This window comes from Neolamprologus multifasciatus, chromosome 17 (assembly GCF_963576455.1).
Source record: "Neolamprologus multifasciatus chromosome 17, fNeoMul1.2, whole genome shotgun sequence".
Taxonomy (NCBI): Eukaryota; Metazoa; Chordata; class Actinopteri; order Cichliformes; family Cichlidae; genus Neolamprologus; species Neolamprologus multifasciatus.
In genome coordinates this window covers 19,222,546-19,249,977 of record NC_140455.1, presented here as the reverse complement: position 1 = coordinate 19,249,977, position 27,432 = coordinate 19,222,546, and the positions used below count along the sequence as shown (strand labels likewise).

General features: G+C 41.5%; 2 protein-coding genes across 4 annotated transcripts; both read left to right on the top strand.

Annotated features, from left to right (window-relative positions):
• Positions 1–265: 265 nt before the first annotated feature.
• Positions 266–12,938, top strand: nup107 (nucleoporin 107). Its single transcript, XM_085138121.1, has 27 exons — positions 266–470; positions 1,750–1,832; positions 2,550–2,645; positions 2,743–2,837; positions 3,245–3,380; positions 3,464–3,567; positions 3,649–3,764; positions 3,836–3,884; positions 4,018–4,089; positions 4,993–5,081; positions 5,166–5,241; positions 5,326–5,439; positions 6,019–6,109; positions 7,141–7,220; positions 7,325–7,384; positions 7,499–7,644; positions 7,724–7,772; positions 7,868–7,937; positions 8,024–8,139; positions 8,905–9,094; positions 9,172–9,278; positions 10,718–10,820; positions 10,922–11,082; positions 11,173–11,298; positions 11,408–11,521; positions 11,633–11,800; positions 12,724–12,938. The coding sequence occupies exons 1-27, from the start codon at positions 463–465 to the stop codon at positions 12,829–12,831; spliced, it is 2,727 nt and encodes a 908-aa protein (XP_084994247.1). The 5' UTR covers positions 266–462; the 3' UTR covers positions 12,832–12,938.
• A 570-nt stretch (positions 12,939–13,508) lies between these two features.
• Positions 13,509–27,233, top strand: mdm2 (MDM2 proto-oncogene). Of its 3 annotated transcripts, XM_085138155.1 has the most exons (13): positions 13,509–14,716; positions 15,330–16,802; positions 19,429–19,499; positions 19,589–19,663; positions 21,612–21,745; positions 21,844–21,893; positions 22,213–22,271; positions 23,163–23,250; positions 23,349–23,542; positions 23,622–23,753; positions 23,844–23,915; positions 24,001–24,178; positions 24,970–27,233. In XM_085138155.1, the coding sequence occupies exons 3-13, from the start codon at positions 19,446–19,448 to the stop codon at positions 25,509–25,511; spliced, it is 1,578 nt and encodes a 525-aa protein (XP_084994281.1). In that variant the 5' UTR covers positions 13,509–14,716; positions 15,330–16,802; positions 19,429–19,445; the 3' UTR covers positions 25,512–27,233. The 3 variants fall into 3 exon arrangements, with proteins under 3 accessions (XP_084994281.1, XP_084994280.1, XP_084994282.1); XM_085138154.1 differs by lacking the exon at positions 15,330–16,802 and having other exon boundaries at positions 13,510–13,826; XM_085138156.1 differs by lacking the exons at positions 13,509–14,716; positions 15,330–16,802; positions 19,429–19,499; positions 19,589–19,663 and adding an exon at positions 19,785–20,368.
• The last annotated feature ends 199 nt before the right edge of the window (positions 27,234–27,432 follow it).

Here is a 27,432-nt window from a genome sequence, read left to right as displayed (position 1 = left end):
TCTTTTGTCTGGCAACTCCTGGGAATTTTCACTACTGTTGCAAGTTCTGTGGATAATAGATGTCACCGTGGTTACCTGGAGTCCCAAAGACTTGGAAATATCTTTGTAACCCCTTCTACAGTGATAGATGTCAGTGACTTTGGTTCTTATTCATTTCTTTATATCGTGGCGTTATGTGTTGCTTTGAGATCTTTTAGCTTACATCAGACAGGTTCTCTTTTAGTGATTCAATAGATCTGGACGTAATCAAATTTTGATTTTTTCTATGATTAATAAAATACTTAAGTTTACAAAAAAACAAACAAACAAACAGTGGAAACATTAACAAGGCTGGATGCAATCTAATTACAACTCGTGGGGGCAGCAGTGTGAATTAAGAGACGCAGTCTGCTGAGAATTGAAAAGAAGTAGAAGAAGCAGCCCTGTTAAACCTCGTGAAGCGGGAACTGACAACTCACCGCTATGGACTGGTAAAAACATTATTTTTAAGCGTTATTCAGCAGTTATACACATTTTACTCTTATGTATGGTTAGTTGGGCATATGTCTGGTGATTACAGACCGTTGGCCTTTTATTTAGTCCGCGAGTGTGCTAAATTAAGGGACTTCAACTTTGCTAGCTAACGTTAACAATGCTAACAGCGCTAATGCTGCCGTTCACAGTGAGTGGCGATGCTAACCGGCTAAATGCTCTGGTTTGGGTACAGTTGACAGTCGGTAACAAGAGCTGCTTTCTAGGGTGAATAAAATAAGAACTAGTGGTTTAGTAGAGCTGTTAGCAGCCAGTATTTTGGAAGAACTACCGCAATTAGGGAAGTATTACGTAAAGTTAGATTTACGAGGTTATAACTGAACTACGTTAAGTGTTATAAAGATTGCAGTATGTTGTTGTTTTATGAGTACTAACTTTTGATATGCTCTCAGCTATATATATCGTGGCAAAATTGTTTGCTGTAGTTGTTTTATTTACAATGCATGGGTTCACACAGAACTGTGACGCTTCTTGTTAGTTTAGGCACAGTTAAAGCCAGTGACTAAAATTGTTTTTTAAAGAGAACCGTCGGGAAGTGCCACGGCTTTTTGTGTTGAACCTAACTGTAACCTTTGACAAGTGATTAGAAAATGAAATTGTCTTTTGTCTTCTTTTGACTTCTTCTAGTAATTTAAAGATTTACATATAATCGAATGTGTCAAGAACAAGGTTGATGTCCAGAGCTGTGGCAGCTACAGAGAGATAAAGATGATGAGCCATACCATAAAGCTCTGGGGAAAGAGATGCTGAAGCTAAGGAGTGAGGTGATTAAAAAGCAAGAAGCAATATGGCTTCACGAAAGGGCGGGTTTACAGGATCTTAGTGAGACCTGCCAAAATGTATGGTTTGGAGATGGTGGCAATGAAAAAATAGGTTGTCAAGCTGAACTGACCAGGATGGACAGGATTAGATACAAGGACAGCTCGGGCTGAGATGGTTTGAACATGTGCAGAGGAGGGATGGTGCATATATTCGACAAAGGATGTTGAAGATGGTCTCTGGAGATTCACGGATGGTGTAAAGGTGGACTTGGAGAGGAGAATTTTTGGGAAAGGATGACGGGTAGGGAGATGATCTAATGTCGCAACCCCTAAAGAGAGCAGAGAAAGAAAAGAAGATGTAAATTCAGTGGTGTAAAAGCCTCTGAACTGCACATACATTAATATGTTTATAATTCTCTAGGTAAAGTGCTTTCTTGTGCTTCATCTTGTCCTTCAGGGCTCAGAGCGAGCTGCCGTCTCCGGTGGTTCGAGACGACGAGGTAACGGTTGCTGCCCGCAGGAGGAGGAAGAAAGTGGCCTGTATCCTGCTGCAGAAAGACTTTAACTTGATTCCTGTTCAGCCCCTACACCAACCCACTCAACCCAGCAGCTGCTGATGGGTCTCTTAATAAAGGGGAAAGGTGGAAATGTAGCTGCAAGCTTTATGGTACATTCACCTTTCTAAAATGGGAACAGGAACCTGTAACCCTACGGTTTAAACTGTGATTTGTCCCCTCTTGTCCATTTTAGATGGTGGAGTCTCAGAATTGGAGGGCTTTATAACCTAGTTCAATTAATGTTGGTTGGTTTGGAGTGCTTCATTTGGTGGAGCTTCCACACAAATGCATAAACACAGTCCAGGTGGGACATGGTGTATGGGTTGGATTATAAATGAGCTCCCGTTGGTGTGTTATTGTATGGTGCAGAAATTGCTGTGATTATTGAGTCATGGTTAAGTTCTGTAGTATGAAGCAAGTGCAACAAATCCTAAAATCCCAGCAAGAGATTCTGGGTATCATGATGATGATTATCAGCAATCTTTCTTGATCGTTTTTCTTATTTAAAAAAAAGTGGATTTTTTATTTCACTTTTCTAATGCAATAAACTGACTGATTGCCGCCTGCGTCTGTGTTTAGTATGGTGGCATAAGTAGACTGGAAGTGCTTAATTTATCTGGGGTTTTGTTGTGTGGAGCTGTTTGCTACAGTGTTCATTGATAAAGTAGAAGCTGCTTGTTTTCCTGACTGTTGCTGTCAGTCCCATCACCCGGTAGCGGCAGCCCTGTCATTTCCACAGTGACACCAGCCCGGCCCCCGCTCAGGAACACACCTGCTTCACTCTTCAGACAGACGGGTAAGACACACACACACACACACACACACTACAGGTATCAGAGGCATTTATATTTGACTAAATCTCCACTCTCTTCTCATTCATCTGTTTGTCTCAGTTACTCCCAGAGTTCCAGATGTTTCATCCATTTTGGCCCCAGGAGGCCGAACGCCTCGATACACTCACACGCCCAGAAACGCACTCAGCAGTCTGGTAAGATACACACACTTTTCTATTGATGTGTATATATATTTTGTTAAATAAATGAAAACGTGAGTTCTGTGCACTTCCACTGTTTTCCATGACACAAAGAATGGTGTCTTTGTGTCAGTGATGTCGCAAACTTTCTTTAATGTGAAAATACAGACAGCAGAAAAAAACACATTGATTAGTGTGGGTTTTGTTTAGGTAGTTGAGTTGTGATTGGTGGAAATGCTGTCACTAACCCAAACAGGCCAGCTGCTGACCAGTTAGCTTGCTCAGATACTCCAGACCTTCAGTGTATCAGTTTTGTCAAACCCTGCTTGAACTTATTTATGTTGAACTCATTGCCAACTCCATAATGATGCTCTGTGTGTGTGTGTGTGTGTGTGTGTGTGTGTGTGTGTGTGTGTGTGTAGAATCTGGACGACAGTGATTGGACTAACGGCATGTACACGTCGCCTGTTTCGGGTCTGGAGAACACAAGTTTCTTCAGAGAAGATATCGGGAACCTCAGCTCAGCTCTCCTAAAGGAGGATGACCCAGGAGAGGCTGGTGAGCAAATCACCTGAGCATGCCCAGTTACTCTGCAGGTGTCTTGTTGTTCCCGCTAACGCTCCGGTTTTTGTTCCTTTAAGCCGCTGCCAGTCTTTTCCCAGAGTTCCTTGGGGCTTTTCTGAAACACTCTTCCTCGGCCGTGTTTGAGCTACTGGATGATTATCAGGCGCTCTGCCAGGATAAGGTGGGCGAGTTTGCTTGATGTGGTGTGAAAGCTGTGCTGTGCTCATTTTAAATGCTCTTGTCCTCTGTCACATGCCTTAAGGTGGATGTGCTGCAGTCTGTGGTGCTCAGAGCGGGTCAGAATAGTAAAACAGCTGGCGTCCGTTGGCTGCTGCAGCAGGAGAACTGCACCTGGAGGCTCATTACCTCGCTCTACAGGTACCTAATTCACTGATTCACTTTCTGTAACTAATTAGCTGTCTGCTCAACTTTCAAATGTGTTCATGTAGAGATCGGGTCCAGTTGGCGCTGGAGGATGACCTCATGACAGACATGGTTGTGAGTAACGTATACTGGATTGTTTTTGTCCTCTTTTAAAACGACTCAGAGCTCTAGCTTCAGTAAACAACACAATCACAGCAGGAATCTGAGTCTTCTGGAAGCTGTAATGATTACCTGTTTGTGTTTGTAGGTGCCCAGCGAGAGCGAGAAGGTTGTAGTGGAGCAGCTTTTCCAGAGAGATGCCGTCATACGACAGAGCCAGGTAGCTAACACTCACACAAAAGAAAGAGTTACAGTGATGAGGGTTTGCAGGTTGTCTAGAATTGAGTAATCCTTTAATTGTCCCACAAGGGGAAATTTGGGTGTAACAGCAGCAAGAAAGACACATATACAAACAAGACACAGAACAAAAACATACACAATTTATACAAATTTACATCAAGGACAATGGTTACCAAAAACAGAGTACTGTACCGTTATTAAATTAAATAACATTAAATGAAGTTAAGAGGCAAACCCTGGTCATAGTGTGAATCGGTTGATAAAATAGTGCAAGTTACAGCGCTGATGTAAACCTCTATGTTTGTTGGGAGCAGTTTTGATGGTACAGTCTGACAGCTGTAGGGAGGAAGGACCTGCGGAAACGCTCCTACGTGCATTGAGCATGCAGCAGTCTGTCACTGAAGGAGCTCTGCAGCTCAGCAACATTTACATGCATGGGGTGGGAGACTCTGTCCATCAGAGAAGTTATTTTGGCCAGAGTCCTTCTGTCTCCCACCACCTGCACTGGGTCCAGGGTGCATCCCAGAACAGAGCTGGCCTTCTTAATACGTTTATCCAACCTCTTCCTCTCAGCTGCTGATAAACTGCTGCTCCAATATACAACACTGTAAAAAATGACAGATGCCACCACAGAGTGATAGGTCTTTAAAAGCACTCCCTGGACTCCAACTGACCTCAGCCGACTCAGCAGGTAGAGTCTGCTCTGACCCTTCATGTAAAGAGCATCAGTGTTGTGGCTCCAGTCTAGTTTATTATTCAAATGAACACCCAGGTACATATACGAGTCCACTATCTCAATGTCCACTCCCTGGATGTTCACCGGTGTTAGTGTGGTGGGTCGATTGTAAGGCTAATTGTTTCCCTGGTGGTTGCTGTGTTGCAGCTGGTCGTTGATTGGCTGGAGAGCATTGCCAAGGACCAGATTGGAGATTTCTCTGATAACATCGAATACTACGCCAAAAATGTGTGCTGGTGAGCCCCTTTGTTTATTTATGTAAGCATAAAGCCCACATTGTTATGTGCATTAAAGTCATTGGTGGGGTATTTGTGTTTTAGGGAGAATACTCTCCACGCACTGAAGATGAGGAGGAAGAGCGGCACCACCTTCACAGTCCCTCTGGTCACTGAGCTGGTGAGGCCTGTTACTGCAAACATAATCACATAATTTCTTTGTCCCCTATGTTTCTGAATGTGTCCATAATGTTTGTGTGTTTAGGACCCAGATGCCCCCCTCCGGCAGCAGCGCCCTCTGGCTGACCTGGACAGAGAGGACGACGCCCGGCTGCTGAAGAACCTGTTCACACTGATTAGAGCGGGGATGACCGAGGAGGTGAAGAGACATTGAGACGCACAGCAGGGGATAGAGGGGCATCAATAAACTAATGTTTTTATTAAAGTTCACCTTCCAGACAAATTCAACTTAGTGCTATATAAGACTGAAACCAGTCTTGAAACTCATTGCTACCCGGAGTGGGAACCATAGTCTCAGGTTCACGCTCTAATTCTCATCCCAGCCTCTTCAGTCAGGGTAACAAAAAATCCAAAAACACTCAGTGTTTTGTTTAAAAACTGAAACAAGTCAAGCTTTTAGTTGTTTCTCTCTGCTGTGATCCAGAAAATGTATAAGCTCTGAAGGATTTCCACCAGGAAAGCTGTAAAGCCCGGTGGCTTCAGGATAATCAGAGGCAGATAATTTAATAGTGCACTTTATTGGTGTCGTGCTGGTGCTTAGGGTGATATTACCTGAGACATCATGGAGGATCTTCCAATCTCTTAGGTGCATCATAAGGACAGGAAAGCTGAGAGGAGCTTGGAGCACATAATGAAAAGTTTTGATGGTCTCTGGTGGATGCTGTGAAGTTTCATTTCCTGTTCATGTCTTCAGCGGTTTGTCTTTGTGTTTTTTCAGGCTCAGCGGTTGTGCAAACGCTGTGGTCAGGCCTGGAGAGCAGCAACTCTGGAAGGCTGGAAACTCTACCATGACCCCAACATGACCTCAGGTACTGTCTGACCCCAAAGTAACGAGCACAAGGAGTGATGTTACTTAAGTTTAAATATCTGTGCTCAGCCATCCAAGGCAACGACAGAAATTCTGTAAGAAATCTGAGCCTTTCTGTTTTTCAACATAATGACACAGAAATGCTGCTGTATGAAAGAGTGGAATCTGTCAGCATGACAGAGATTAATTGGGAATAATCTGTAAGGAAAAACAATGTAAAATTACTATTTGAAGTTCAGGAAGCTTATTCCCCAGACTGACCTGTATTCATAAAGCAGAAATTCACAGAAATAGCTATTCACAGAAATAGCCCTTTTTGCCCTTCGGCTCTGAAAGGCTGATGGGGTGGTGACATCACCCCGCCGAGTGAGTGCAACAACTCGAGAACGAAGTGATATAGAGCTCAAATTAATAGGGGCTTCTACCAAAAATCTCAGACTGGTTTGAATCTCAGTGACCTTGACCTCAAGGTCAAAGGTCCAGTTTTTTAAAAATCTTCTAAATGCGATAACTGAGGAACAAGTGACCTAGGAGTTTAAAATTGATGATAACAGGGGTGTCTACTAGGAGGCTGACAGGTACTACTGGGGTGTGTGTGTGTGAGTTGTTAAAAAAACAAACAAAAAAAACCCCCCAATATCTGTGGTAGATGGTGAAATAACATCTTTCTGTCTTTATGCCATTTAATTATTTACCTGTTGCTTAATAACTTTGGTGTAGTGTGAATGGCCATTGGGGAGGTCTGAAGAAACTTAAATTTGACACACCTGCTTTAATTGGAGAAAGGAAGAGGAACCATCATGATAATTACAATTTCTGAAGCCTGGGCTTGCTGCTCACAGTGATCATTAACTGTATCCATGTTTAATATGTACATCCACCATTGTAACAGCATTTATGACAAGAAATAAGGAAACGCAACAGGACCCTAAGTAAAGGAATTTCTGGGACTTTTCCCACCTTTTTATATACAAAGTATACCTGTACGATCCTCCTCTGCATGACTGTCTATCTGTCCTCTTCTCTCTGCAGGTGGTATCGAGTTGCAGCCAGTTGAAGGAAACCCACAAAGAGGCATATGGAAGGCCTGCTGCTGGAGAATGGCCGAGGAGGTACGTCATGCATTACCAAATGTGTGAGAAATAAGAAGACTGAGCTTGTGTTCAGTCAAGCTTGAAAATGAGAAGAATAAAGCAAAATAAAATGTGTGTTTTAGGAGCAGTTAAACAGATATGAGAGGGCGATCTACGCCAGCCTGAGTGGGAACCTCAAACCGGTAATATAAACAGTTTCTGTGTTAATCAGAAATCAGCAGCTCAGAGTCACCTCTGTGTTTACAGTCAGTCGAATCCTAGATAATGGCAGACCTGACTCTGTGTTTGTGTGTTAGCTGCTGGCAGTGTGCGAATCGTGGGAGGACTGCGTGTGGGCGTATTTCCGAGTGATGGTAGACTCACTGGTTGAGAAGGATCTCATGTCTTCGGGTATGGCTCATCATGAGGTGGAGACGTTACCACGGGAGTACCTGGAGGCCAAGTACGACACACACAGAATAAAGTAAATAAATTAAAAAAACAAAACTGCTTCGTCTCTGATCTACTGCCTCCTCTTGCAGCTGGACCATGGAGAAAGTGTTTGAGGAGCTTCAAGCATCTGAGTCGAAGGTAAAACCGGTTCTAACTGAATGTGATTGGTGGGACATATTGAAGTTGCACAGCACAGTAAACCGGTGTTTGTTTGTTTATTTGTCTGTGCGCAGAGGGTGCTGGAGGAGACGAGAGAGCATTATCATGTCATCCAGAAGTTTGTCATCCTGGGGGACCTGGATGGTAAGACCAGCTCTGACCCGACGGGTCGCATCAAACATGTAAGCTCCAGTTTCTCATGAACCCCTTTATGTTTGTGTCTCACTCAGGCCTGTTGGAGGAGTTTTCCGATTGGCTAACTGCATCTAAACCCCTCCCCTCGCACCTGCTGCGCTTCATGACTCACCTTGTGCTGTTCTTCCGCTCCCTGGGTTTGGCACTAAAGGTAAAATTCAGGTTAAAGGTTCTTACAGGTCATTTTATGAGAAATTTTTGCTTTAGCCTGTATTTAATTTATAGATACTGAGAGCTGATTAGATCTGATGTAATGTAACTTTCACCTCACTTTTAAATGTATCTTTCAGCTTCTTCCCTAAAGTAAAGAAGACAGGACTGAAAAACTCTCAAAGAATAAATAATTAATGAACAAAACTGCAAACAGTGAATCACTTTTTCATTTTTGGTCATGTTTCCAGCCTTTTTTTTTTTTTTTTTTCTTTCCCCATACAAATTTTGAGTGTAAAGAATTGAGCTGGTTAGGTGTGAGATATAGATATATAGATATATATATATATATATATATATATATATATATATATATATATATATATAAAATAACCCCCCCCCCCCCCCCCCCCAAAGTTCCCCAAATCCTAAAAAAATCTGGAGACACAGCAGAACTTCAATACCAGCTCATCAGACGGAAGGCACAAACACTATTATGTAGCTATCATAACAACAATGCGCTTTATATTGTAAGGTAAAGACCCCACAGTATTCAGTCAGAAAACCCTCTATGAGCAAGCACTGGGCAACAAATAGAAGGGAAAAACTCCCTTTTAACAGGAAGAAACCTCAGCAGAACCAGGCTCTGAGAGGAATTTAAGTGGCTCAGTTATATTTTCAGTGAATGAGGCGTTCACATCGAGGATAATCAGTTTGTTTATGGGTTCACATTTTTAAATGTCGTGTTCCCTCCTCTCGCCTCTAGGAGGAAGTGTGCATTGATGTGGTGAAGGCGTACGTCTCCCTTCTGATCCAAGATCAGCAGACAGACCTTGTGGCAAGCTACGTCGGCCAGCTTCCCGCCGACCTTGCAATCTCTCAATATGCTGCGTTCCTGGAGACCGTCACCCAGCCGGAACTCCGCCCCCGCTGCCTGCAGCTCGCCACTGAAGCTGGTGAGACTGTTACACGCTGAGGTCAGTAAGAGCAGACCCTTTATCACTGAAAGAAAACTGACCATGTGTGTGCATAGGTCTGGATGTTTCTGCCATAACCAAGCTGGTGGTGGAGACTGTGAGAGAGACAGACGACACAGAGTTCACGCACCACAGCCAGACGCTGGAGACGGGAACTACAAAGGTAACGACCAAAGTGTTCACTTTGGATTTAGTTTCTCTTATGAGGTCATTCAAGTAATTTGTCTAAATTATAACAAATGTAACTTTGCACACGTGTGGGAATATATTAGGGCAGTGTTTCCTAAAGTAGGGGGAGCGCAGAGCCATTGCGGGGGGAGGGGGCAGTATAAATTTAAAAAAAAAAAGAATGCTTGGACACTGCTAGCATAATGGAGAGGGTTTTGATGGGGCTTCCACACAAATGCAAAGCAGAAGATGAACGAACCTTCGCCACATATGTTTCCAAACCAACTTCCTTTCAAGCCAAAGACTAGAAAATATGGTGATGCATATCTTGGCTTTGGCTTCACCTGCACCTGCATTTGTTTCCCCTGCTTTGGGAGCATGCGCTGGGCTGTCCAAATCACGGACAAACAGTATCCCACATTCTGGATTTTTAGTTCACAAACACTTCTTACAATGAAATTTTGGTGATGTTACCTCTTTATACAGGAAAGTTACAGTGGGATACAAATAATATCATGCTGCCACAATTTGTTCTCCCAGTTAAAATAACAAACAGTATCCCACAGCTGTTTGTTTTTAAACCCATTTTGCACAGAGACATTTTTTGAAAAATGTATTGATAGTAGTGTTGAATAGTATTACACAGTAATATTACACAGGGGCTAGCAAAAAGTTTGAGAACCACCGTATTAGGCCATGTGTCACACCTTTGGTTTAAACCTTTAAAAATTCTACATAAAAAACTGCCTTATTTAGCAGAGGTATGCAGAGTGTTCCAGTGTTGGTGAACTGTGTGGAAACCGGAAAAGATATTTAAGGCCACTTGCACAGTTAAATTCAGCAGCCATCACGCACAATGTCTGGAGAGTGTGTGGTTTGAGTGCTATGAGAGCTTCACACTCTTGCAGGTAATTCTGCTCTTGGATCTGAATCCTTCCCGCTCGACTCGACTGACTTTTCACAGGACGTTACCTGCGAGAGAGTGACTCTGCAATGAATACCTGCACCCTTGAAATTAATTAATTTGCTAAGGATTTATTTTTCTTGCACCGAACTTCTGACATAAATATTATTCCATATACGCAAGTCTGCTGAGTCATTGATGCGCCGTATCTCCACTTTTCAGAATTAGAATACTTACATAATCCCTAAGGGAATTATGTATTTTATGGCAGTTTGTTTGGAGCTGGCCTATATCAAACACAAGCAGAAACAATAGTATGAAGTTCAGAGAGATAACAGATAATTCACACAGCTCCAACAACGTCTGTTTCCGTTTGACGAGTCTGAATGATGTTTTCTGTTCAAGCACGTCTTGATCAGACCAGCTAATTTAGGGTCCATATGAACAGTGATCTTCTAATCCAAGTGTTCATCAGGCTGAAGATATTTTGTTCATGTAAACATGGCTACAGTGATGTTGTGCTCTGATAGGAGGACCAAAGGAAGATTGATGTCATTGATTGGCTCCTGTATGACCCTGCCCACCGAGCGGAGTCCCTGAAGCAGTCAAATGCCATCATGAGGAATTTTTTGGGTACTTTTTTCTTTTAGCTGTTTATTTATTGATGGTTTTGTTTGTTCCAATTAAATTGCGATTTAGTGGTCAGCTGACTTCCTTCATCTGTCGTGCCTTAGCTCTGCAGAAACATGACGCAGCCAAGGTGGTGTTCTCTAAAGTCCCGGAAGACTCGATGAGGGAGATCTGCTCCCAGTGGTCAGGAATCAGTCAGACCACGCCGCTTCCTGCTGAGGACGAGAATGCCATCAGAGAACACCTGTGCATCAGAGCCTACCTGGTCTGTTAGCAACACCTCTCTTCATGTTGTTTTTATAACCCAGTTCACTGAGATGTATTGGACTGAACGTGTGCTTTGATGGTCCTGCAGGAGGCCCACGAGGCGTTCACTGACTGGTTCACACACAGCAGTTCAGCCCCACAGAAGCCAGCACCGGCACCCGAGGCCAAATTCACTGAGAGGGTAGCCAATGAGATGAGGGAAAAGGAGTACCAGGTATTTTTTTTTTAATTTATTTATTTTTTATTTAGTTAAGGCATCAGTATTTAAAAATAAAAACTTTACCACTGCAGATGTTCCACATGTGCATTGTCTGGTTTTTCAGGCCTCGCTGTCCGCCTGGTCCTGCCGTTTGGATGCTTTGACGGAAGATGTGAAAGAGAGGATCTACAATGTTCTGCTGTTCGTGGATGGAGGCTGGATGGTCGACAACAGACAGGTTACTGCTTAAATCACAACACACAAACTCTAAAAGATTAATTGAGGAGCATCAGCTACATTCATAACGTGACCATGTGGTAATTTAATATTTGGTTGGTTGGGTTTTCAGGATTCGGAGCCAGACTCAGAGCGCAGCCACCAAATGGCAGCTTTGCGCTCTCTGTGTCTTCCACGCCTTAGCTTCCTGCTGCTCAGCGTGCTGCAGAGCTCGTCGAGACACCAGGAGGCGCTGCGGCTCGCTGACATCATCTCGTCTGACCAGCACCGCCTCTACCAGGTAACCGAAGCCTGCATGAACTTCCGGCTGTCAACTTATGTTTTCTTTGTCAGGGTATTACTCCCGGAAGCAGGTTTAGCTATCAACTGAGTTTGTTAATCCTGAGTTGAAGGGAAACTTTTTTTTGTTCCAGAAAGAGAGTTGACTTCAACTCTGAGTCTATTACCATGAGAGCAGACAGGTTTTCTTCAGCAGGCTCTTTTTCTCTGACTCCACCCCTCCTGCTACACCTGAACCGCCTGACTGACACTCAGTTTTATTTTCTCATTCATGAAGTCGCTGTCCAAGCTCAGAGCAAGGCCATCAGATGATTTTACAAGCACTGGAATCCCAGTGAGATGTGTTTAACATGCACACTTTTATAATCATTCATCAGTTTATGTGGACAGAGACATTATTGGACAGTGATGCCGCTTTCAGATTGTCTGTGCCTCTGAAACATTTACATTACTGAGAAACAAACAGATCTGTGCAAAGCTACAGGCACAGATCACACTGATCAGTGATCTCAATGATCAGTCATTGATCGTGTTGTACTTAGTCACTGATGGAAAAAATGTCTCACAGCTGACTAAGTGGAAAACGAGGCAATGTGGGATTTACAAATTTATGCCTAAGGTGCATTTACCTGAATCTGCCAGTATTCTTACTTTTATTTATTTAGTTTTGTCCCTCTCAGGTTACAGCTGATTATTTACATTTAAAGTCAAATATAAAATTAGGATTCCATCTTCAGCTGATGGAAATTAAAGTGGGGTAAATACTTTCCCTACTTAAGGACAGACTTAACTTGGGGTGAACATACTCTGAGTTGATAGATCATATTCACATCAGCTGTACTGGAACGTGAAACTCAAGTTTGTAGAAATTCCTGGTTTCTGTTTCTTTGTTTTAACTCTTTGTTCCTCTTCGCTTGCTCTCAGGTGTTCTCTAAGGAGGAGCTGAGGAGGTTTCTGCAGAAACTGAGGGAGTCGTCTCTCGCTCTGTTGGACCGAGGAGTCGACCCGCTGGGCTACGAACTGCAGCCATGAACAAAGAAACACACACACATAGCAGTGTTTGAAGCGCTGCTGATTTTTGTTTTGTTTTTCGATTGTCTGTTTTTTGCAAAATAAAAAAATAAAAGCCTGTTTCCTGTGGTGCCTTGTGTATTTTAATTAGAAGCAGGTCCCAGTACACAAGCTGCAACAGGTGCCAGTTTGGGTTTTAAAATTAATATATGTACATATAAACAAATTATTTATTTAAAAACTATACAGTTATTTATGTTAGAAATATTTCCAAACCATGTGCTACTGGGGTAAAATATACATCAACCTCAAAAATATGACTTGATTGTAACATGAATACTTTTACAGCCTCCACTTCACCCCACACTTCCCACAGCTCTGGGTCATGTCAAAGAAATTTCTTTAAAAATGGAAAGCATGATCATATGTATAATTTTGAGGTAAAATAATTTCATATGAACAAATTAGCAATTTACTGATCATATTTTAACATGTCCTGCTAATGTCGACTGGCCTTTATTTCGAAATTAATAATTTTTTCTTGTATTTTTTTTAATATTTTAACAGAAACCGGAATTTTTATGGCCCAAACTGCTCAGATTGGATGTGTTTAATGGTTTTATTGTCGTATCATTGTGTTTGGGGATTTGAATTGAGAAAGTGTCGGCTTCCTAGCCACTAGGGGCGCCATCTGACTAAGTCACAGCCTTTAAGTGGCGAGCGTTGTAAACACTAAGTAGAAGTGACTCAACTGTCCGGGAAACTGTTGGATTAACGTCGTTGTTGGATATTATTTCATCACAAGTGAATTAGAAATGTGCGTAAATAACAGCTAAACTTTTCTGCGCCAGATTTTAGCGCTCTAACTGCAGCAGAAGTTCGCGTTAGCAAGTTGTTAGCATATTGTAGCTAGCAGGCCGCGGAGCCTCGGGGTTTCCTGATCAAGTTGACACGCGTTGAGAAGTAGCGCCGTGGACGCTGGTTTCTAGCAACTCAAGTCCGTCTGCTCAATCCTGGTAAGATAAAAAGATCACTCTAAAATGACCCTTTGTGCTTTAACACTAATGCTTTTGGTGGGTTTCTAGTCTCTGCGTTTTTTTTTTTTTAATTACTGTTTAAAGGATATGTAAAAAGTATATTTAAAGCTTCAGCGTTAGCCGTCAATACCGCAGGGAAAATTTGATTTAACTGTTCAGATAAAGACGCTTTTACATCTGATTTATGGTAATGTATTACTAAATTTTGTTTTTGCTTCATGCATAAAGTTTTAAGTAGATGTGTGTTTATATCCACTGTTAACAGCCAGCAACTGAGCTCTTTAGTACCTCGTTCTGCAGACAAAACAATCGGCCTTTAATTTTAGCTCCTGAAGTCTGCGGTCAGTTTGAAGTATCTGCTCATTAATTTTCCTCCGATGAGTGTGAGATAATACAGTTAGAGGTGATGAAAGGCTCCGGCCGGGCTCTCTCAGATCTGTGTAAGACACAAACTCAGACAGAGGAGAGTGAGCGGGACATGTCCGGGCAAACCTTCCTGCCTTTCTGAGTTGTCACGGTTTAGCAGCTGACTCACACAGCCGGTCAGCTGTTAGCGGGGAAAAATTACACACTCGAGGGCAAAAGCAAAGCCAAACAAGTACAAAGTGTACTGGCTTCACCTTGGCAGCTCTTTTAGGATCCTTAAAAAACAAGAAGTTTATTTGTATGCAATATCAGTTTTGGAAACTAGTGATGTGCTCATAAAAACAGAAGACATGGGGAAGTGGTGCACACAGCAATAAGATTACTCAGGCTGAAGTAGTAAAAGTAGCACTGTAAGATAATTAGTTTAAGCATTTTGTGTATGTTCACAGTTCAATGCAGATAAAGTTAATAATAATAATCCTTCATAATATAAGGTTAAACATGTTTATTTGCCTCACATTGTTGCATTAATTAGATTATCATAGTTGTGTTAACAATTTGTTAACTTGTGGGGATAGGTTAATTGGATAATCCAAATTGTCACTAGGTGTGAATGTGCGAATGAATGTGAGTGCGAATGGTTGTCTGTCCCTGTGTGTTGGCCCTGCGACAGACTGGCGACCTGTCCAGGGTGTACCCCGCCTCTCGCCCTATGACAGCTGGGATAGGCTCCAGTGCCCCCCGCGACCCTGAAAAGGATAAGCAGAAGCGGATGGATGGATGGATGGTGTTAACAATTTGTGTTAAATTTTATTACATGCAGTTTAATTTCTGGGTCTGAAACGGCAAGCAAAGCTTTCTTCATAATGTGGTTTTATTCCAGGTGGAAGACTGTGAGGTACAGAGGTTACAGCCACAGCAATGTGTAGACAATGTGAAACAAAATCAATAGATTAGTAATTTAATAGGGAAACGGTGACCACATGCTGTTAGTAAAACAAAAACACCTCAGAAGTTAAATCATTACAAGAAATAAGAGGGTTAATAAAAGCTACATAGTTCAGTAAAAAAGCATAAAACAGCATCTTTATTTATCTCTGGATTTATTCAACTTAGAAAAAAAGAAAAAACCTGAACAACCAAAGCTAAAAACAATACAATTGTTTTCATTTTTCATCTGATGGATTTTGTGTTTTTAATGAAATTATGTTGATTTGCTTTAAGATGGCTGAGAATACCTCGTGTTCTCAGCAGTTTCTGGTCTGTTTGCTGCTTTAAATCAGAATATACTCTAAGCTGCAGAGAAGCAAAACAAAAGCAACAAAGTTGTTTTTTTTACTATTAAAATATATGTTATAATCTGTTGTTTATTTTTAATAGTTGTCAGTGTTTTCTGAAGTTAAACATCAGTGAGGGTTTTTCCAACACAGAGGAAACACTGTTTTTTGTTGAGCGTGACTTTGAGTGCTGGTGTCATGTCAGGCGACCCCGGTGTACTGTGGTCAGGTTGGTCTTCTCCATCTCTGAGCTGCTGCCATTTGTAGTTTACACCTCTGAATTGTGTGGGTGCACTTTAAAATACAGTCCTCCACCTCTGTGGAAACAGGGCTGTCTGTTTTTGCTTTGTTTTTTTATTTTTACAGTTTCCAGCAAAGTCTCACAGGCGGTGCTTTCCAGTGTTGTTGGGAAATTTAAAATCCAATCAATAAGTGTCTTTTTACAGTAACCGAAAGAAAGACATCATAGTTAACCAGATTTAAACTAAAAAGTGTGAAACCACATTTTTGTTAATCAAAATAAAAACTAGACTTTACAGTGTTTGATTTAAAAGAAAATCTGAATGGGCCTTTAAGCCAACCTGTCTATGTTACATTATTTAAAAGTATGTGCATTTCAAGCTACATTTAGTAAAAAACAGAAGTGTGAAACTAACACTGAAACAAAGAAAAAATATTTTAAAAATATATTTTTTAATGTATAATAAAAAAATAAACAAGGCAAAAAATAACTGAAAACAGAAAATTAAACAAAAAAAGAAATAGAATAGAAGAACTCTTATTTATGACTTATTTTAATATATGGTCTTTTAGGTCTAATTTTGTGTTTTTGACTTGAGAACAGAAAGAAAAGGTATATGTAAAAACACTTTTGGTTGGAATAAATAATAAATTGGAGAATTAAGTATTGAGCTGATCTTCCCGGTTTCCTGTGCTCAGATCAAGCAGGTGTTGTGCCCCTGATTTGGCCCTGGTTATCTAGCTAAGACTAGTCCTGGTTAGTGAGATAACCAGCACTCTGATTAGTGTGGTTATGTAACTTTGATAGGATGAGTCAATGCAGACTAGCCCTGGCTTGTCTACAGAAGCTCTATGATTGAATCAGCTGTTCCAGTCCTAGAGTGCAGCTGAGTCAGGGATGATAGGCCCCAGTCAGACTAGGCCAGGCCTTTAAACTGGTCTAGTCCTGACATGTCTGAGCAGGTTTATAAGAGGCTGCAGCTCTGCCCTGCTCCACTCTCTCTGCACTTTATCTGCCTTTATTTGCACAAGATGAGCTGCTAAAACGGATTTATTTCCCCTGCATATACTGGTAAGGACTTAATTTTGTTCCTTGAATACTGGGAAACATTTTAGACTTTTAACAGCTGATTAATTAAGCATTAACCTGGTGCTAATGCAAGAAGACCGGATGGTAATTGAGTTGATCTGTCTGTCAGGTGTCGTAACAGTAACTTTTTAAGCAAAACTGACACAAAAAGTTAGTACAAGTTTCTTTGAATGTTTTCTGTAAATATGTGTTTTATATCTGTAAGTAACTTCTGTTAAAGTCTGACAGTGTGATGGTTTTTACATTTTCTTGCTTTATTTGCCTGTTGAAAAATGTTGAAAAGTGACATTCTGCTCTGAATGAAAATTTGTGATGCACCGGTTATGAAATCCTGGCTCGGTAGCAGTGTGGCTGGGAGCCTGTGCACATATTTGTGGTTATTTATATTCCGGTTGTACATCACAGAAACAAAGAGATCTTCCAGAAGTTTGATTTTAGAGATTTTCATCTTAACACCATGTCAGGTCACAACTGATCAGATACTTTAAATATGAGCCACAGTAAAGCCTCAGTAAATGTCCTGTTTATTACAGTCACAGGTAATATCTGCACTGATACCTGTGCTCCTGAGTTTACAGTTGAACTCAGTATTTAGATCAGTTTATTGCTCAAAAAGGTTTCTGCCCTCCACAAAAATAAAAATCACCAGGCTTTAGGGCTATTCAATATAACGATATGAAAACATCTATCGTTTCATGGGGTTAGGGTTAGGAACGATTATTTTGATAGTCGACTAGTCACCGATTATTTTTGCGATTAGTCGACTAATCAGATCATGCATCCGTTGGACGTACAGCGTACAGCTTATTGCACCAGCATGCATCTGCTCTTATATAACTATCATTAGCTTACAGCTTTAAGTGTTTAAGGTATGTGCTAACTAAAAATAGAGACAAGATGATAGTTTATTAAAATTTTAATGAAATTTGCAGATTGTTTCAGTGAAGTTTAATAAACTCCTTGCTATCTAAAATATAACGGGACAGCGGAGTATATTCTCGAGCATCTCACACTTCTGATAATCAGTTGTCTGCTTGACGTTTATTCAGCTGTGTAAAAACTATAACTTTAATCTCAGCCAAACCGATTTACTCAGGAAAAAATAAAACACTAAAAATAAGCCAAACAATAACATTTTTAAGTTATCTAAGTGACTTATATATGTTTAACCTGAGTAGCGAAAGACGGCGGTGGGTTTGAAAATGATTTGCCGGGAGTCCGGTGTTCTCACGGGCTCTAGAGAGCCTTGAACCCCGGCTAGCTATCGCGCTAGTGGGTAACAGACGTCTCCGAAAACGTCGGAGCGCTTTTGAAAATATGTGGTTTCTTGATAAACTGAGCAGATATTTGAGGTTTACACAGCTACATTCTCGCCTGAAAATATGTTAAACGTTTATTTTGTGACCCAGAAAGAATAATAACAGTAATATTAAAACTAACTAGCTGCCGCCATTGTTGTAAGCTGAGCTGGGCTGCGCTATGAATTCTGGGACAGAGCTACCTCTTCTTCGGGGTTTAACGGCAGCTGGCATTTTTTGTTTATCAAATAGGGAAATACACAAACTTTGGTCAGGTAGGGTGCCTCAGACTTTCAGGTGAAGATGCACTGATCCATTCCTAGTGTACAAGTACCTTGACTGCAGGTGTTTTCAGTACAGAATGCAAATCCCGTACCAGTCTTGAATGAATAAGCTGAATTTTGTAAATGCACAAATGATTATTTTTTGCTTTGCTGCATCACAGAGTAATAAATCTAATAATCAGAGAGGACAGATTTCAATAGATTGGCCACATTGATCTGCTTTTTTCATTACCGATATCTGATTCAAGTATCAGCTTGACACGTGAGTGGTTTCTTCAGTTAAATGATCCACAGTTGGAGGCTCAGCAGCCCTCATCCAGGGCCAGATGTGTTTTTGTGTAAGCAAAATAAAAACACAGAAAAGGAACCGGCTGCTCTCAGTCAACACCAGGCGGTTGGCATGCTCTGTATATTTTATTTTATTTTATTGTTTACTCTATTTAATTTGTAAAAAATGTATACACACACACACACGTAGACATACATATTTAGTATACACATTCAATAATATGCATACACTCTTATATTGTACAGATATTTATTCATATAATTCTCAGATTTAGCCATTCTTGTATTTTGCTTGTTCTTATGTTATTGTACTTTTGCACACCTCTGTTGCTTGTGAAGCTCGCACACAAGAATTTCACTCACATGTACTGTACCAGTGTACTTGCACATGTGATGTGACAATAAAAGTGATTTGATTTGCTATAAATAAACCTGCATCATCTTAAAAGGTTAAATTAACATTTTAAACCAGGCAGATTAAACGCAGACGAAGAAGATGATAATATTTACACAGTAAACCCGGGATTATACTTTCTGTATCCGGGTTTATATTGCAGTGCCGCAGATGGAGGGGGAGGACTTCGAAGAAATATAACTAATGCTAATGATGAATGCCTAATCTGTCTTATGCTGTGAAAAAGATTAACTTTAGGAGCGCTTTTTCCAAATCTATCCTGTTTTAAAAATCCTGTACTGGTTTATGTAATCTGTTATAATCTGCTGTGTGTTGGCGTGCAGGGACAATCAGCTTCACCATGTCAGCCGACAGTGATACCAACACCTGGACCACAGAGGACGACAACAAACTGGTGAGGGCGGCAAGTTCCTGACTTCTCCATGTGCTCGTAACTCTTCACTGACTGTGTGACTTAACGTTTTCCTCCCTGTGTGCGTTCAGGTGAGACCAAAGGTAGAGTTCTGCTCTTTGCTGCAGCAAGCTGGAGCCACTAAAGATGTTTTCACCATGAAGGAGGTACACCATTTCCATTTACTGCTCCACTTTCTGTCGGCTTTGATGTGTGAGGGGTGTCGTCAGGTGGTGTTAGGACTGTTACCGGACCCAGAACTTCCTTTACTACCACTGCCCCCTCCTGCCTAAAACACCTGCCTCATACTGCATTTGCACACTTTATGATGAAACATTGCCACCTTGTGGTGAAGTTTGTAGTCATACGTTGCAGATACTGATGCAGTGCATGATTAAATATGCTTTTTCTGTCCAAAAATCTGCTATCACAGCAGCCAAAACATTAGAAACAGCTGTAATAAAATCGACTGAATAAAGTAGAATGTAGGATGAGCTCAGCAAAGTAAAAATGATAAAATGTGATATATATTGTCTCTGGTGGTGTTACGATTACATATTTAAAAATCGTTATCAGAAACGCGCATATCATCTCTATTCGGCCACGTTTTTGCACACTTAAAAGATATTTGAGTCCAGTTCACTTTGCTCTTTGGCATGCAAAAAAAGAAAAATGTTTTTAAAAAAAAAGGCAGGATGTAACAAAAGACAGAATAAAAAAGCAAGTTGCAGAAAGTCTTAAGAAACTTTACAAACTATAAGTGCAAAACTATTTTAAGTGTTTGATTGTTCTTTTTGCTTTCGTACAGCTAAACAGGAAGCAATTTGCTCATCGCGCGTCAATAGCGGATGTTCCAGGCTCTGGTTGCCTAGGTAACCCCTTTATTGTATTTACTACACTGAACTGCGCTCTTATTCGCTTCAGTTGCTTCTCTGAAAGTTTAGAAAAGTCCGAAGGCTAGCGTGGGACCCGCCCACCCCGAGTTGCCGGAGGTGATTTCGCACGCTGTCGTTGCTGTCATTGACATTTGTGGTACTCGGTTGACACGTCACTGCTGGTTGCCCCTGAAAGTTTCAGACTCTCTGCCGTTATTGCTGATATCGTGATTGTGACCAAGCTGCTCTTTTCCATGGGTACACTGGTGTGATCGAGCTGCGTGGTAATTACTGGTCACTGCGAGGATCTATTACCAATGCAGAAAAATGGTGTTTTGGCCTTTTAATGAAGACGGCGTGAAAAAAGGAGAACTTTGAGACTCACCTCAGCTCTCCTTTAGTTCATCCTCATGATTTTTCCAGGATTCCCTATTCGACTCCTTCTCCCCCTCAGTCTCATGTCTGCAGTGTTTCCCACATATAGACACTTTTTAATTTCTGGACAGTCCCCCTGACCGTGGTCTTTTATTTTGAAGGTTAAATTCTTGTCATTTGCATCTCACTCTTATGCCAGTCTTCAGTGTCATTTTGACTTTCTCTTTTGCAGTTCACAAACCTTAGCTCCAACATCGTGGAATCCAAATGGGGGCAGTGGTCTTTGTTGTGTTAAGCTCTATAAACAGACCCTGCGGTTGTATTATTTGTTTGCACCGTTATTTATTTATACATTGTTTTGTTTTCTTTGTGAGCTCATCATCTGTGACTTGGATTTCTTTTTTCTCATTTGTTGCTGCAGCTTAGATGTTGAGAAGAAAACGCCCACTAACAAAAGCTACAAGCAGCCCATATTATTAGGATTTTTCCTGCATATTAACGATTTTTGGTGCGTTTAAAAAGGAAATAAAATTTGTTTTGGAAAATACTTTACTAATAAATTCCATGTTTGCTCATCAAAACCCCCAAAACTAACAGGAACATGCAGAGTTTCCAGTTTTGAGGCAAGATAAATGCTGTAATTATATGTGTGATCAACAAAGAACACCTGAACAGTGTTTTCTGGATGTAGAGAAAAGAGAAGAAACTCAGCTTATCCTTTTTCAGAGTGCATAACTTCAGTTAATCTGACTGCAGTCTTGTAATGGTGGTAAAATTGCTGATGTTTAAAAACCACAATAACAAAAGTAATAATTAGCCTGTGCATCCTACAATCATCCCACGATGTATCTCTATGTTTTTGCAGGTAATGTTCTACCTGGGTCAGTACATCATCCAGAAGCAGCTGTACGACCAGAAGCAGCAACACATCGTCCACTGCGCCCAGGATGCTCTGGGCCGTGTGCTGGGAGTCGACAGCTTCTCCGTGAAAGAGCCGCGGTGAGTGAGTGGTAGAGGATGAAGCTTTTGGTCCTTCAGACTCTCTAAAAGGAAAAAAAACCCCTCTAAATAAAATATGTGATGTTTTCCTGTTTCAGGGTTCTGTTTGCAATGATCACCAAGAACCTGGTGGCTGTCAGGAGTCCAGGTAGGAATCACATTTTGCACACGAGGCACATTATTAAATACAGCTACACCTTTGTGGTCCGAAAATATCCAGTCTTACATCCCCTGAAGTACCCACGGATGGAAAGCCAAGGGCTAAAATTGAGCTGTTTTGGTTCTGTATAAACACCAATTGACTCCAAATGAACTTGTTTTTCTGACTTTTGGGGAAGAAATGTCAGACCTCCACCTGCTTTTTCCTTCTGGAGGATAAAGGCATACTTTCTAAATATTGAGGGTGTGTGTGTTTGTGTATATAGATGATATCCTGCTGGTCTGACTCTGACAAACACTCTGTTTAGAATCAACAACAAGTCTGAGTGAGCCGCACAGCAGCAGCCAGACAGACAGAAGGACGGAGGTAAGACGCACACCATGTTTGGATTCTCCACATCTATTGTGTTTTTGCCAGATAAACCTTCGATATTTCTAGCCCGGGTTTGTTCCTTCACATTTACGTACCTTCAGCTTCCTTTCCCTCGCTGCTGATCGCTTTTTAAGTGCTGACCATTTTACAAGCTCCAACCTCTGAACCATTCCAGCTTACGAGAGAATTACTTCCAGGTGCACTCAACTCCAGTTATGAGTCCACCTAAGAAGCAAAAACACTGCTGCAGTCTTCACTGAGGAATATATTTACCGACACTTTCACTGACTTCCTTCTGAATTACAGACAGAAACATTCTACTCTTACTGAGCACTCAAACCGCTATTATAGCGAATTCCTTATTGAGTTGGAAACTCAGATTTCTCAGCAAAGCAGTCCCAGTAACCCCAGCTTAACAATCCAAGATGGCGGCGGTGAACGTAAAGAGCAGGCAAACTGTAAAACTTTGAATTTGTGCTGCTGCTGTTTGTGGCTAAATAATCCAAACGTACACTTTAACCACGAACGAGCTGCAGCCGAATTTTTAAAGACAAAAAAACACCAAAAACCAACAAACAAAGTGTTTTGCTGTATTCCTAGTTAACTCAATTGTGGCATTAGAACACAAGCCACATTATCCTATTAACACACATACTCAGACACATCTGGCTGCACACCAGGAGGCTCCAGTCTTTCCTTCTTGCCTTTGTGTGACTTTTTTGTTTTGTGTTTGGGAGAAATTGAACCTTTTGGGGATGATGATCATAAACAAATCTAATGTGTATGATCTAATTTAAAAGTCACATGGAGTTTGGTGATAAATCTGTGGCCCAACAAGAGTTTAAAAGTTTGAAAATCAGCTCAAAAACGTGTTTGTGCTTTCAGGCAGCAGAAACAGAAGGTCGCTCTTCATCGCCTGACAGGAGGAGGAGAAGGAGGAGGAGAAGGTGGAGCTGCAGGAGCAATGAGCCAGGTGAGTTTCTCCTCAAGATGTACCAGCACTAACTCCACCACCATTTCATTCAAGGTGTTTAACTGTTTAACCAAACTCCGCCCACTTTTTGTCTGCAGGTCCCTCACACAGTGTAGACGACGGGGATGTTGAAGAAGACTCAGAGGAGGAGGAGGAAGAGGGAGGCACGAAAAGGAGACGGTCTGACAGCTACTCGCTGACGTTCGACGACAGCCTGTCCTGGTGTGTGATTGGAGGACTTGGGAGTGGGCGAGAAAGACACAGCAGCCAATCATCTGACTCGCACAGCACAGTGAGCATGACGCACAATCAGTGGTTTATTGAGCCTGTGTTGATGTATCATGTGTAATGTGGACTCTGTGCGTGTTTAGTCTGGGAGGTCAGAGGTCACGGACGCAGCGTCAGACTCTGACAGCGACAACTTCAGTGTTGAATTTGAAGTCGAGTCGATAGATTCAGATGATTACAATGAAGATGATGCTTCTCTCTCTGCTGATGATCAGGTAAGAACCACTTAATAGACCGAGCTGGCCATTAAGCATCTACCTTAGCTCGACACTGTTACTAATAGCCATCTTGTCTGTGTGCTGCAGGTATATGAGGTCACAATCTTCGAAGCAGATGACGACGACTCCTTTGATGAAGACACAGAGATTACTGAAGCTGTGAGTTGCTGCACAAACACACAGATGACACAAAGCCACACACTTACGCAAGTTGTTCAGGTGTAATGGAGTGTTTTCCTCTCAGGATTACTGGCGCTGTGCGAAATGCGATGAGTTGAACCCTCCTCTGCCCAGAAACTGCCTCCGCTGCTGGGATCTGCGCCAGGATTGGCTACCTGATGTGTCCGTCAACTGTGCCTCCTCCAGCCCTAAAGCCCTGCCCACAAAGCCGACCAACCTATCAGCTGCCAAAGAACCTCCAGGTAAATCTTATCATGACTACAGAGACCAAAGTAGTTTGTTTTCAGGGTAATGCTGTCAAAGAGGTGCAAACGAAAGAAGGGGGACACAGACGTTTCAAAAGTCAATCAAGTTTGGACTTCTTCATTTAATATACTCCCCCAAAAAAACAAAAACAAAAAAAAGCACAGAGCCGGTGTTTTCAAATAACAAAGGGAAATCTCCAGTGAATCAAAGACGAGTGTAAAGGTTAGAAAACCCTCAGAATATCTTCAGTCTATAAAACCAGGTCAGATGTCCCTGTGTGCCAATGTCAACACACCTGTGCAGAATTACACATCACTCAGATTATTTCATATTAGTCAGACACAGCCTACCTAAAACCACTGGTGATGATTGTCTACATCAGAATACCGAAGCGACAATTTAGAAAACCAATCATTAGGCAGAGAGGAAAAAGAGACAAGCTGCTGCTGTACACCTCATCTCAGATCTATGTAGCTGATACTCGATTTTTGGTGCACATCCCTATCTGCAGACACTTTCTAATGATTAGCCAGTCACAAAATGAATGTAGAAATCATTTTCAAGTCTCTTATTATTATTATTACAATTAGTAGTAGTAATATTAGTAATCGAATAATTTAATTAAAAACGCTCCAGTAGAGCACAGAGATGTTCAGTTCAGGTGAGAATCTGCAGGTGCTGACCGGCTCACTTTTTCCTCAAGTGGCCACTTAAGGAACTGCAGCTTGCTGTCAGTTTTATCTTCGGTGACAGATAATCTGCTAATCTATTGATTTGTGTCCTGCAGGTTCTGACATGGAGGAGAACGGAGTCGACGTTCCAGATGGGAAAAGATTAAAAACTCCTCCTCCTCTGCACTCGCAGTGTGTGTCTGACTCCACCTGCTCCTCCGCCGCTGCTGACTCCGCCTCCTCCGCACCAAACTCCCAGGATATCCTCTCATGCTCCCAGCCTTCCTCCTCCTCCTATTCACAGGAGAAGCTCTGGACTCCCGAATCCCAGCCCCCCTCTTCCTCACACTCATCCTGCATTGATTCTCAGGAGCTTCTCCCACCTTCCCCAGCTCCAGCTGCAGCTCCAGCTGCTCCTCCTACCATGCAAGTCCCCGATATGGAGCGCAGCGTTTCGGCAGAGTGGCGTCTGCCGGACTCGTGCCTGGACCCCTGCCTCATCTGTCAGTCGCGACCAAAGAATGGCTGCATCGTGCACGGACGGACCGGACACCTTATGTCCTGCTACGTCTGCGCCAGGAAGCTGAAGAAGAGGAACAAACTGTGCCCAGTCTGCAGGCTGCCCATCCAGTCTGTCATCCTCACCTACCTCAGCTGAGACCACGCCCTTGCCCCCCACACACTGCCCATTCATGTGAGCATTCACAGCTGGTGTTCTCACATGTGGACTTCCACAAACTTCAGAATAACTTCACATTTACTTACTTTGACTAAATCCCAAATAAAATAAACTTTCAGTTCTCGGGCACATGTGGGCACTTTCTTCAAAACTGAGAAGATTTTCTTGAAAAAGTTAATAATTCTGCTATTTGAACTGTTTCTCTGTCCTTGAACTTTTGGAATGTGCCCGTCACGGGTCTGTCGGGTAACGCCAAGCTTCCCATTGCCTCGTGTTTCTTTTTTCTTTTCTTCTTCTTTCTTTTTAAATGGTTGGTGTTGTTTCTTCTGTTTTGCTTTCTGTATTTTGGTGCAGCTTAACATAAACACTCATCTTCACTGGCCAATCTCAGGTCCACGCCCTCTAAAGCTCCACCATCATTATGAAAGTCCTACAAGCAGAAGCCCCCAGAATTTCATATGAAGAGCAGTGGAAAAAGACCAGAATATTAGATCTGAGATTTTTCTTTTTCCTGCTGCATTTTAAAGACTTTTTATTTAAAAATATTTTAGAACCTCACAAAATTAACTAAATCTATAAATATCGGTGAATATTAAGACACACAGCTATGACTTTATTCTCAAAACACCTGTGTGTGGTGTTAAAGAGATACCACCTTAAACCAAGGCTGAGTTCTACCTTAATGTAATACCATTTCGCACCACAAGATGGTGCATGAGTAAATGTAAACTTTATTGGCAGCATATATTGAAAAATGGAAGTAATGCTAAAATGAACGAAGAAACTGCTGGTGGTGAAAACTAAATTCAGCTGAGGCTATTTCTGAAAAGTTTTAGAAATTTTCTTCACTAAATCATTAATCAGAAAACAGATGGAGGTGGAGCTCAAATGTGAGAAGTTGTAACTTGTTGAATGTTTTTGTGTCACCTTGAAATTTGATGGAAACATCTCCACAGCTAGCTTTCAGACATTTTGTAGATCTTTGAGGTTTTTTAAGCCGACATTTTAAAAAACGGGAGATTTTTGTTATCAGTTATTTTGAGGCTTAAACCACATTTAGTGTTCTGGTGGGGACAGGTGTGGCGCTCTGTGGCAAAGAGAGATATTTTTAGAATGTGTTAATTATATTTTGTATGATGCAAACTTTAGAAGCATCGGCCACGTCTTGTAAACGGCACTCGACCCTGAATCATTTCTGCGCCAGCTCTCCGTTGCCTCCGCCAAGCTCGCTTGCTCCTGGATCGCCTTGTTCTGCATCTCAGCTTCTCCCTTGAGATGAGTTCACCTTAACCAGATTAAAAACCAAAAGGGCTCTGACGCTGCATGGTGCACAATGCTGCCGACACCTGAAAGTGTCCGGGGGTGCTAACATCGAGCAGTGCTTTATTTTAGCGGCATTTAATTTCTGACCCTTTTTTGGGAAGTGTCATTGAAAGGAACCCAAATTCATTTTCATGCATATATGTAACTACTGGAAATTTCTTTGACATGTTTTCAGGTTTTTCTGGAAATTTCTTTGAAAGTTGTTTAATTATTGAGAAATTATTGCCGTTAAAATGGATGGAGTGTTGAACATCTTTGATATTTATTTATTTAAAATACTCAAGTTTATTTAAGAAATGTTTCTGAAAGCTTTTTTTGGATAATAAGATAAATTTAATGTTTCCTGTGAAACTAAATAAAGTTTAACTTCTCTAACCACAGGTCTGTCATTTATTTTAAGTTTGGAAATACAATTCCCATAATGCTTCTGGAAACAATCTTCACACCTTTTGTATCGGGTGAGAAATATAACAGTGTCCTAAGTATTGGTAATTACCACAAGGTAAAGCACGTGAATTTTTGTTATTAAAGCTACGTCCACCCTAATGCTTTTTCGTTTGAAAACGCATTGTTTCTC

Coding starts and splice junctions, on each gene's coding strand:
- nup107 (XM_085138121.1), top strand. Junction 1,833..2,549: donor GAGGAGGAAGAAAGTGGCCT/GTATCCTGCTGC, acceptor TGTTGCTGTCAG/TCCCATCACCCGGTAGCGGC. Junction 6,110..7,140: donor TGACCCCAACATGACCTCAG/GTACTGTCTGAC, acceptor TTCTCTCTGCAG/GTGGTATCGAGTTGCAGCCA.
- mdm2 (XM_085138155.1), top strand. CDS start 19,446: ATGTCAGCCGACAGTGATACCAACACCTGGACCACAGAGGACGACAAC. Junction 22,272..23,162: donor AGACAGACAGAAGGACGGAG/GTAAGACGCACA, acceptor TTGTGCTTTCAG/GCAGCAGAAACAGAAGGTCG. Junction 23,754..23,843: donor CTCTCTCTGCTGATGATCAG/GTAAGAACCACT, acceptor TGTGTGCTGCAG/GTATATGAGGTCACAATCTT.